A 12352-nucleotide genomic window follows, 5' to 3' on the forward strand; every position below is an offset into this window, starting at 1 on the left:
TCCCTCCCCAGGCCAACATATGTACTGACACTAAAAAGTAGCGCGATGCTCCAAAAGTAACACATTACCGTATATACTTGCATACAAGGTATATGTATATTTATAAAAGCTTTAAAATAGTCACATAATGGAAACAATAGAAGAAACAGTGTTCATCAACCTGTGGTAGAAGTGAAGCCTTCATATTTCTTGGCTTGAGCAATCTTGAAAGTTTGCAAATGAACACTTTGCCGAGACGGTCCATATCCATTGTATCTCTGTGCTGACAACTGCATGGATATCACCTCCATTTCTGGGTACTGTCCAAGACATTTTATTCTTTTCGCCAGACATTGTGTATTGCAAAAATAATTTTACGAATAAAAAGCCCAACACTTGACACACTTTTACCATACATTCTGTGCTTACGTTTACCCCATTGATTGGGTTAGTTTGTTGACTCTTTATAAGCCATGCATTCTTCCCATGTGGTGATACATAACCAAATATGCGCATATAAGCTGACCCCCTGATTTCAGTGTTTCACTTTATAGTTTGATATTCGGCTCGGATGTGAGTGAATATATCTTAGGGAAAATAGCCCCATGAGGAGAAACCCATCATCCTCATTGTATGTGACCACATTAGCAATGCAGAACAATTCAGCAATCGTAAAATATTGCCATTATTTGCATTTAATGTGAAACTCAGTAAATCTTCTTGTGGGAATGACAGTCGAGTTACAAAATTTTATCAATAACGTGAAAAAAGCAATTGTGTTCCAGGAACCTGTTCTCTTGTAACACATTTGTACCAACAGTAGCAGGAAAACAACACGGATGGGAGTGTGAAATTGGGATACTGTAGATCAGGGGTCGGGAACCTATGGCTCGCGAGCCATATATGGCTCTTTCTATGAATATCTATGGCTCAGAGCCAAATTTGATTGCATGCAAAATTTCTCCATCTTGTCCAATCCAAAGGTAAGAGTCCGATGATACTTCGCAGTATATATAGGGCACGTTTTTCACTACAATTTACAGTCAAGGTGTCACACAAAAAAGGGGGGGGGGGGAACTCGTTTTGGCTGTACAACGCTAAAGAATCCTTTATATAAAAGTTCACTATATAATCTGTGTTCAGTGTTCAGATACCTTATGATGAATCCACAGAACACACTGTAAACACGCCAAAACACCGGAAGAGAACTTAGTCTTTTGATTGGGTGAGTGGGAGGGATGGGTGGAGCCATGCAAAAAGCGCAAGCACTCCCTCCCATCTCTCACCCTACGCCATCTGCGCCAAAAGTGAGCTCATGAGGCTCCCTATTTGCAGAATGTTGTGACGTTTTTACACAATAACTGCTTGCATCTGGTTTTGAAACCAATATGTATGAAAAAAAGGGTCAAAAGGAGTTTAACCGATCTTGAGTAATTGCAAGAAAGAGACAAGTTTAAAGTGGTATGTTTATTGATTTTGGGACAGGGGCTCTGGCATTATTCTCTTTTCATATTTTTTATCAAATCATCAAAAATAAATGTGCTGAAGACTAAGCTTTTGTCTGGGGTGCGGGTTTAGCAATTTTGTAAATTTGTCTCATAATATATGGTGTGGCTCTTTCCCAAAATAAAATTAATATTTTTTGCTTTTATGGCTCTTTGAGTCAAAAAGGTTCCCGACCCCTGCTGTAGATTATAATTGACTTATTAAGTTGTTTTACAAAGGGACGGACTAGAAAGATAAGAGAGATCTGTCGTACTTCCTGGAGGTTTTGTCCCTTTTAACTTTGAACCTTCCAATCCATCTACCGGATAACATACACTTATCCAGGCAGGGTCTAAATCATGCATTTGGATCAAAAACTGTTCCCTAGCTAGCTCAGAAACAGGGAGAGCCTGGATATCCTGCGGAGGAAACATTTCATTCACTTGTATCTGGGATCTTCCACCCATGACCATATGTGAAGGAAGGAAAATAGATTGATGGGATCCTGTTTTTTTTTTATCACCAAGCACTTTATTTTCTTTTTTGTTCACTCACCTCTGTTCCCCCACACCTGCTACCCTTCATTTGAGTCAACACCTTCCTCAAAGCAAACTGGGCAATTATCACTATCTTTACATGCAGGGAATAGTCCGACTGGGATCAGTAGTAGGATTTTCAATTTATAATCCCATAAAAACGGTGTTTGCGAGCAATCCGATCGAAAAGGGGAGAGCAACGTCATTACACAAATAGAGATCATTTCCACATTTAACTTTAAGCAATGGATGATTTCATCCACGTCATACACCCAAATCAATTCAGTAACAAGCTTGTTTCCTTCTCGTTTCAAAATAGTGCTCAATTATTGGAGTCCAATGCTTTGTCTGTTTTCAAGTTGTGCTAATAAGTGGCTTGCCGGAAGAATGGACATAAACACTCTATGTAGATGGATACAACTATGGCATTTTTGCCGTAGGGGCAGGAAATACAACCACTAGCAAAGAGTATGGAATCACCAGTCTTGGGCAAGCCCTCACTCAGAACATTTATTTTGTAGAAAAAACTCAGATCACAAACATGAAACAATCAGGTCACTCCAATGTGCAACATATTGACATTCAGAAACACTAAAATAAATTAAGAAAAAAAAACATTGGAATATTCAGTAAATGTTAATATTATAGAGCAAGTACAGGAAAATACATATTGAATCACTCAATTATGAGTAAAAAAATTTGAATCATAAAAATCAGACAAAGAAATATCAATCAAAACATATACTGTAACTAGAATTTAGTTGCACCACCCTTGGCTTTTATGACAGCTCACAGTCTCTGAGGCATGATGAGTGACACACAGTATTCTTCATCAATCTGGTGCCAACTCTCATTGATAGCAGTTGCCAGATCATCTTTGCAGGTCGGAGCCTTGCTCTGGATATTTCTTTTCCAATTTCCACCACAGATTTTTAATTGGGTTGAGATCTGGGCTATTTGCGGGCCATGACATTGACTGGATGCGTCTTTCTCTATGGAATGCTTCCAGTTTTGGTTCTGTGGCATCTGGAAAAGTTAGTTTATCATGCCCAACGAATTTGTCAAATGAAGGAATAAGAAAGCTGTCCAAAATGTCAATGTAAACCTGTGCATTTATTGCAGATTTGACCACAGCCATCTCCCCGGTGCCTTCGCCTGACATGCAGACCCATATCATTAAGGATTGTGGCAATTTTGATATTTTCTTCGGGCAGTACTCTTTGTAAATCTCACTGGAATGGCACCAAACAAAAGTTCCAGCATCATCACATTGTCCAATGCAGATTCGTGACTAAAGATAACCTTCGTCCAATCTTCCACAGTCCATTATTGCCTTTTTACCTTGTTGAAAGGTCGAAAAAATAAGAAGATATTTGATTTTCCTTTGGAATTAAAGCAGGCGCTGAGCACGTCTCTGCGTGCACGCGTGCAGCAAGCGGCTCTAATCGCAGACGCGCGTGCACACAAACGCACGCAGGCCCTCACTCTAAGAGACTGCCCATTGCAGGCTTGTTTTTTGGGGTTTAAGCATCAACGATGGTTTCCTTTTAGCTTTCCTTTAGGCGATTTGGCACAATTGCATTAACGCTAACTTCCTCCTATTTCCTCTTCATTTGTCTTGTTGTGCATTTTTCTGTTTTCAAGACATGGCATTTAGTTGTTTGTCTTGACTCCTACATGTCTTCCTTGGCCTGACAGTTCGCTTGACTGTAGCAGCCTTCCAATGCTGTTTGTACTTGGTCTTCAATACAGCTGACTATGAAAACCCACATCTTTGGCAACAATAGAGTTACCTTCTCCGAGAAATTTGACGATCCTGTCTTTGGTCACAAGAGACATCTCTCTCGTTGGAACTATGATTCTTGCCAGTGATCTGAGTTTTTTCTACAGAATATAAGGTCTGAGTGAGGGCTTGCCCAAGACTGGTGATTCCATACTTTTTGCTCTGGGTTGTAGAACTAAAATTTCCTGGAAAAATCAGTCCTGTCAGAGGCTTTTTTAGTGAGTAATGTGGGATTGTGTGTATCATTCGTCTCTGTACTACAAGTCCCCGATTCTTTTGACAACAAAAAAACCAAAAAAGTATCCAATTTGGAGAAACTGTGCACTAGAAATCGGACCATTTGAATGCGTATGCTGTACATGCATCCATAACCCGACAGTGAAAGGACAATCGTATACATTTCCATCCGAATATTTGCAGTCAGACTAAGACCTTAATTGGATTTTTTTTTGCGTGTTGACGTTGTTTAGGAATTTCTTGATGATATTCCGATTCTGCATAATAACATACCCAGCGGTAATGAGACAGACACTGCTAATTGCTTTCATATTCATCACATTAGTGTTCACTGCTAAAATTTTGAGATTTTTAAATAAAATGATTTTCTGGTGGATGCTTCATTTTTAAAGTAGCTTCTAAATTGTTTTATTATTTTGATTGATTATTGACTTACATTTTTTCCCCCTAAATATGAAGTTACAATGAATTCAAAATCAGTAACTTTGATAAACAATTGAGAACAAAGAGGGAGAGAGAGATAAATTTAGGGCTTATCTGAGTTTTTTTCCCCATGTTAGTCTAAACACTTTCTACGTGTCACACTTCACAAATCATGTAACCAAATTATGGTTACAAGAAATATAAGTGTACTTAAAATTAATGTTGTGTTCACAATGGTATTCATTTTAAATTGAACTGGTTGCAAGCCATGTTATAAAAGAAATATAGTGACACCTCTGCATACGTCCTACGAGAAATTTAGGATGGGAGATATTTTTCAAGCACGAATTTTGCCCGACATATGAGGGAAAATCCAAATTCCGAGAATTTCCTGACATTAGCACTACAGACTGGGGTTTCAAATTAATTTTGTTATTATCCTGTTGATCTTATTGCTGTGTTTTTGTCAGTAATTAGCGCGTTTGCAGCACAGTTCTGAGATCATGGATTCAATGGGTTCCCTACAGACCCTGTGGTTTCTTCCCACATTCCTAAACATGCATGACAGGTTAATTGTGACTCCAAATTGTCTCTAGATGTAAGTGAGCGTATGAATGGTTGTCTCTTTTTGTGTGCCCTGCGACTGGAAACCAGTTTGCGGTGTCCCCTCCCCACTGCCTGAAGTTAGCTGGAATGAGCTCCAGCACCCCTGTGACCCTGGTGAGGATAAGCGGCGTAGAAAATTATTATTTTTAATTACTATTTGAATGTTTTCAGTGAGCAGAGAGATGTGTTTTCTAGCCATTTAGAGTTAACTTTAATGATTTTGAAAGGCCATAAACAAATTTATTGGTTTCCATACCGGAAAAATTCGCTCGAGATATATACAATACCCCACCCAGGGATGCCACTTCTCCTTGATCTGCTACCTTATCGTGGTGGAGGAGTTTGTGTGTCCCAATGATCCAAGGAGCTATGTTGTCGGAGGCTTTAAGCCCCTGGTAGGGTCACCCATGGCAAAGAGGTTCCAGGTGAGTGGCCAGAAAAAATTCAGATCGAAGACCCCTTATGACGGCAAAAAATGTTGGTCCTCAATTTTCCTCGCCCGGACGCGGGGTATCGGGGCCCCCTTCTGGAGCCAGGCCTGGGGGTGGGGTCCGCTGGTGAGCGCCTGGTGGCCGGACCTTTACCCACGGGGTCCGGCCGGGCACAGCCCGAAGGGACGACGTGGGACCCTCTTCCCATGGGCTCACCACCTGTAGGAGGGGCCAAAGGGGTCGGGTGCACAGAGAGCTGGGTAGCGGCCAAGGGAGGGGTCCTTGGCGCGACGATCCCCGGCTACAGAAACTGGCTTTTAGGACATGGAACGTTACCTCTCTGGCAGGGAAGGAGCCCGAGTCGGTTTGTGAGGTGGAGAAATTCAGACTAGATATAGTCGGACTCACCTCCACGCACAGCTTGGGCTCTGGAACCAGTCCTCTCGAGAGGGGTTGGACTCTCTTCCACTCTGGAGTTGCCCGTGGTGAGAGGCGCAGAGCCGGTGTGGGCATATTAGTTGCTCCACGGCTCAGTGACTGTATGTTGGTGTTCACCCTGGTAGACGAGAGGGTAGCCTCCCTCCGCCTTCGGGTGGGGGGACAGGTCCTGACTGTTCTTTGTGCTTATGCACCAAATAGCAGTTCAGAGTACCCACCCTTCTTGGAGTCCTTAGAGGGTGTGCTTGAGAGCGCACCCCCTGGGGACTCCCTTGTACTGCTGGGAGACTTCAACGCTCACGTGGGCAATGACAGTGAGACCTGGAGGGGCGTAATTGGGAAAAACGGCCCCCCTGACCAGAACCTGAGTGGTGTTTCGTTATTGGACTTCTGTGCCCGTCATGGTTTGTCCATAACGAACACCATGTTCGGACATAAGGGTGTCCATATGTGCACTTGGCACCAGGATACCCTAGGCCGTAGTTCGATGATCGACTTTGTCGTTGTTTCGTCGGACCTGCGGCCAAATGTTCTGGACACTTGGCTTTGATGGTGGGGAAAGATCCTGGTCTGACCCCGCAGACCCAAGCGTGTTGTGAGGGTCTGTTGGGAACGGCTGGCAGAATCACCTGTCAGAAGAAGTTTCAATTTACACCTCCGGCAGAACATTGCCCATGTCCCGAGGGAGGCGGTGCACATTGAGTCCGAGTGGACGGTTGCCGAGGCAAAAACTCGGGCATTAGAAGAGTTTGGCGAGGCCATGGAAGCCGACCTCTGAACGGCTTAGAGGAAATTCTGGTCCGACATCCGGCGTCTTAGGGGGGGAAGCGGTGTGCCATTGACACTGTGTATAGTGCCGATGGGTCGCTGCTGACTTCGACCCGGGACGTTGTGAATCGGTGGGCGGAGTACTTCGAAGACCTCCTCAATCCCACTGACACGTCTTCCTCTGAGGAAGCAGAGCCGGAGGACTCTAAGTTGGGCTCTCGCATCACTGGGGTTGAAGTCACCGAGGTGGTCAAAAAGTTCCTCAGTGGCAGGGCCCCGGGGGTCGATGAGATCCGCCCGGAGTTCATTAAGGCTCTGGATGTTGCGGGCGTGTCATAGTTGACACGTCTCTGCAATATCGGGGACAGTGCCTCTGGACTGGCAGACTGGGGTGGTGGTTCTCCTCTTTAAGAAAGGGGACCAGAGAGTGTGTTCCAACTACAGGGGAATCACACTTCTCAGCCTCCCTGGTAAGGTCTATTCAGGGGTACTGGAGAGGAGGGTCCGCCAGGAGGTCAAATCTCGGATTCAGGAGGAACAGTGTGGTTTTTGTCCTGGCCGTGGAACACTGGACCAGCTCTACACACTCTGCAGGGCCTTTGAGGGTGCATGGGAGTTTGCCTGTCCGATCTACATGTGTTTTGTAGACTTGGAGAAGGCATTCGACCGTGTTCCTCAGGAGGCCCTGTGGGGGGTGCTTCGGGAGTATGGGGTACCGCACAGTATTATCCGGACTGCACGGTCCCTGTATGCTTGGTGTCAGAGTCTGCATTGCCTGCAGTAAGTCGGATTCGTTCCCAGTGAGGGTTGGACTCTGCCAGAGCTGCCCTTTGTCACCGATTCTGTTCATAACTTTTATGGACAGAATTTCTAGGCGCAGCCTTGGTGGGGATGGAGTCTGGTTTGAGGGCCTCAGCATTGTGTCACTGCTTTTTGCAGATGACATGGTGCTGTTGGCTTCCTCAGGCCGTGATCTTCAGCTCTCGCTGGAGCGACTCGCAGCCGAGTGTGAAGCGGCCGGGATGAGGATCAGCACCTCCAAGTACGACACCATGGTACTCAGTCGGAAAAGGGTGGCATGCTCCATCTGGGTTGGGGATGAGATCTTGCCCCAAGTAAAGGAGTTCAACTATCTTGGTGTCTTGTTCATGAGTGAGGGTAGGATGGAACGGGAGTTCGACAGACGGGTCGGTGCAGTGTCTGCCGTCATTCGGACCTTGTACCGGTCCGTCGTGGTGAAGCGGCAGCTGAGCCGAAAGGCAAAGCTCTCGATCTACCGGTCGATCTACATTCCTGCCCTTACCTATGGTCATGAACTTTGGGTTATGACCGAAAGAACACGATCCCGGATACAAGTGGCCGAAATGAGTTTCCTCCGTAGGGTGTCTGGGTTTCCCCTTAGGGATAAGGTGAGAAGCTCAGTCATCCTGGAGGGACTCTATATAGAGCCACTGCTCCTCCGCATTGAGAGGAGCAGGTTGAGGTGGCTCGGGCATCTGATAAGGATGCCTCTTGGACGCCTCCCTCGGGAGGTGTTCCAGGCATGTCCTACCGGCAGGAGGCCCCGGGGGCGACCCAGGACACGCTGGAGAGACTATGTCTCTCGGCTGGCTTGGGAACGCCTCGGGATCCCGTCGGATGAGCTGGCTGGGGATAAGTATGTCCGGGCTTCCCTTTGAAGGCTGCTGCCCCCACGACCCGACCCCGGATAAGCGGAAAATAATGGATGGATGGATCGATGGATGGATATAAACAATCCTAGATACGAGCAGATTAATTTTGTACAGTATGTAGAGGTATCACTGTATAACAAAATCTTCTTGGACATTTTTTGTATCATATATTTCCCAATTGCACTCATTGGCATCCATATGGAAATATTGCTGTGTAGTGGAACTGAGCTGGCACTTTGCGGGTATTGTAGTCGACGGGCATAGTGGAAAATGTAGATTTTGGTCAAAGCACTCTTTTGATCTGTTATTTTTTACTGGCACAGTCCTTTTAAGCTCTTATGGGCAACAAAAAGATGGGGCCATGTTTTGCCTGCGTGCCATCAGTCTGAAACATGTGCCTTGTAGTAAGCCCTGGTAACGTGCAAGATTCTATCATTTTTTTGGTTCTCTTCCAATGATTTTATAAGCACAACATGACGGCAAGTGGGGAGTGGGGCATGGAGGATGTTCAGACTTGTGATGCGTCTTATGACTGAGGGACGCTCCAATTGCTGTTGGTTATCTTTTCAGCAATCTAAGTTGCTCTTTGTTGACAGTTTGCTGGAAGAGAGCATGATGCTGGAGCTGCTGTTGTGCCTGGTTTTTGCCTCAGTGGGATGCGGCACAGCCCAGAAACCCGGCAGCCTATCTCGGGACAGAATAGCGGCAGGTGAGTCCCGACACTTCCTTGCAACCACCTCTTAGGAATTTGGCAGGATACTTTTTCCCCTACAAAAAAATGATTCTTGCTTATTCCAGACAGGTAAAAGTCACTTTTGCATGCAAATGAACATGTCATGGAATTTCCTTTCACTGCGCAAAGAAAGTTGTTGTTGAAAAGCCTGGATAATTTTAGCCTCCCTGAGCCCCCCCCCCCCTCTCAAGGAATGTACACAAGACTGACTACCCAATCTCGCTTCCACAACAGATCTGACAACATTAATAACTCATTCAGTACTTTGATGTGAGACTGCCTGGGAATACCAGGTGCTGGAAAAAAAGTAATTTGGCACACACTCTTCTGAGACAGCACTGACTGTACCCCTGTGGTACAGTTGGCGAAAATGAATTTCCCTAAAGGGTCCAAATAAATTCAATTAGAACTAATTACAGTGGCTTGCGAAACTATTTGTCCCCACTAAACTTTGTGACCTTTTGCCACATTTCAGACTTCAAACATAAACATACAAAACTGTAATCAACAATAAGTGGGACACAATCATGAAGTGGAACACACTTTATTGGATAGTTTAAACTTTTTTAACAAATAAAAAAGTAAAAAGTGGGTGTGCAAAACTATTCAGCCCCATTGAGTTAATACTTTTGAGCGCCACCTTCTGCTGCAATTACAGCTGCAAGTCGCTGGGGTATGTTTCTATCAGTTTTGCATATCGAGAAACTGATATTTTTTTGGCCATTCCTCCTTGCAAAACAGCTCGAGCTCAGTGAGGTTGAATGGAAATCATTTGTGAACAGAGTTTTCAGTTCTTTCCACAGATTCTCAATTGGATTTACGTGTGAACTTTGACTTGGCCATTCTAACACATTGATATGTTTCCTGGTGAACCATTCCATTGTAGCTTTTGTGTTATGTTTGGGATCATTGTCTTGTTGGAAGACAAATCTCCGTCCCAGTCTCAGGTCTTTTGCGGACTCCATCAGGTTTGCTTCCAGAATGGTCCTTTATTTGGCTCATCCATCTTCCCATTTTAACCATCTTCCCTGTCCCTGCTGAAGAAAAGCAGGCACAAACCACCTTGTTTGACTGTGGGCATGGGGGTTTGAGGGTGATGAGCTGTGCTGCTTTTACGCCAAACATAACGTCTTGCATTGTTGCCAAAATGTTCGATTTTGGTCTCATTTGACCAGAGCACCTTCTTCCACATGTTTGGTGTGTCTCCCAGGTGGCTTGTGGCAAACATTAAACAAAACCTTTTATGGATATCTTTAAGAAATGGCTTCATTTTGCCACTCTTCCATTAAGGCCAGATTTGTGCAGTATAGGACTGATTGTTGTCCTATGGACAGATTCTCCCACCTCAGCTGTAGACCTCTGCTGTTCATCCAGAGTGATCATGGGCCCCTTGGCTGCATCTCTGATCAGTTTTCTCCTTGTATGAGCTGAAAGTTTAGGGGGACGGGCCGATCTTGGTAGATTTGCAGTGGTTTGATACTCCTTCCATTTCAATCTTATTGCTTGCACAGCTCTCCTTGGGATGTTTAAAGCTTGGGAAATCTTTTTCAGCTTTAAACCAATCCACAACAGTATCTCGGACCTGCCTGGTGTGTTCCTCGTCCTTCATGATGCTCTCTGTGCTTTAAACAGACCTCTGAGACTATCACAGTGCAGGTGCATTTATACAAAGACTTGATTACACACAGGTGGATTCCATATATCATCGTTAGTCATTTAGATCAACATTGAATCATTCAGAGATCCTCACTGAACTTCCGGACAATTTGCTGCACTGAAAGCAAAGGGGCTGAATAATTTTGCACATCCACTTTTTTGTTTTTTATTGGTTAAAAAGTTTAAAGTATCGAATAGTGTGTGTTCCACTTCATGATTGTGTCCCACTTATTGTTGATGCTTCACAAGAAATTACAGTTTTGTATCGTTATGTTTGAAGTCTGAAATGTGGCAAAAGGTCACAAAGTTCAAGGGGGCCAAATAGTTTCACAAGCCACTGTATATGTGAAAAACTGATGCCAGCCATTTTTTTTGCAGTTTTGACTCATTTCTGGAGGCCTGCAGAAAATTTAGTGTGTAAGCATATTGGCATGGCAACCCCGTTTCCTCAGGTGACCACGTTCGTGCGTGTAACGTCATCCCTCTCCGACCAGACGAGGTTGATGGAACTTGGTCATCTTTTTTTTAAAATAATAAGTCTGTTGAAGAGTTAGAATCTAACCCGGTCCTCAAGAGCAGCATGTCCTGCATGTGTTTGGAGTTTGGAGTCTGCTCAAGTAAAGGTGAGTCCAATCACTGTGGTAATTATCAAGCTCCCACACATCTGGCTAACAAGCTTCAAATTTGCATCACATGAGTTGGGGAAGAGAAACCTCCAAAACATGCAGGACATGTGGTTCTTGAGGACCGGGTTGGCCACCTCTGAGTTAGATGCTGGTATTTGTCCAAATGTCGTGACTCTCACCAAACTGCTACTTGCCATATTGGGGGGCCAAAACACATTAATTCTCAGGATATAGGAAGTGGGCCAAGTGGCTTCCTCGATGTGTGGACATTCTGTACAAAGATATGATCAAAATCACTCCTGCCATTTAACCCTTGTGTTATGTTCATGCTGTTGTTACCCAGCCAGTGTTTGTGGAACTGACGGACCCGTAGCATTTTGTGGCTTTTAATGCTTTACAATCGAACACATTTTGTTAATATACTGAACAATTACAAGCAGTATAAACAATTTATATTGTTAATATTTACCCTTTACCTTTGTGATGTATAAGAAATGTATAAGTTATTATTCAAACGTAATTGATAAAATCAATTAAAATCAAGGTATGAGTGAAATCAATTTACAAGTGAAGCAAGGTTTTTTGAAAATGTGCAATTTTATTTAATTGAACTCGAAATTTTACCTGTTGTATGACACAAGCTGAACATAAGCGCATAACACATCAGCCCAATTAAACACATGGCCTTTAGCCACTAGCCTAGTGTATACTGTTACAGTATACTAGTAAATAAAATTGTCACTTGCCCACAGAGTCCCTAAGACATGTCGAGAACTACTCTTCCTTGTTTTTTCTCAGTGGCTCTTCCGTCAGGTTTCCCCGTGTAAACTCCCAGATCTTTATACCATACTTTGCAGGTTTAGATGTTATATACCGCCAAATGGGATAACGGCCCCTAAATGGCATCAGCTCTTAATCAATTAGTGACATTTGGCCCAGGGTTGCACGGCAGGGGGAGTCGTCACCCACTTGCTTCAC

At 44.2% G+C, this 12352-nt stretch overlaps 1 protein-coding gene across 1 annotated transcript in view; it reads left to right on the top strand.

Moving 5' to 3' along the window:
* crfa4 (cytokine receptor family, class I receptor 4) overlaps window positions 1–12352 on the top strand; it is a 34194-nt gene that overhangs the window by 2588 nt on the left and 19254 nt on the right. Inside the window, exon 2 of the mRNA XM_088332839.1 lies at window positions 8956–9068. Coding sequence (XP_088188965.1) covers window positions 8972–9068 — 97 coding nt within the window. The 5' untranslated portion in view covers window positions 8956–8971. The remainder of the gene's footprint in view (window positions 1–8955; window positions 9069–12352) is intronic.

This window comes from Urocampus carinirostris, chromosome 3 (assembly GCF_059441175.1).
Source record: "Urocampus carinirostris isolate Australia breed hairy pipefish chromosome 3, RoL_Ucar_1.0, whole genome shotgun sequence".
Taxonomy (NCBI): Eukaryota; Metazoa; Chordata; class Actinopteri; order Syngnathiformes; family Syngnathidae; genus Urocampus; species Urocampus carinirostris.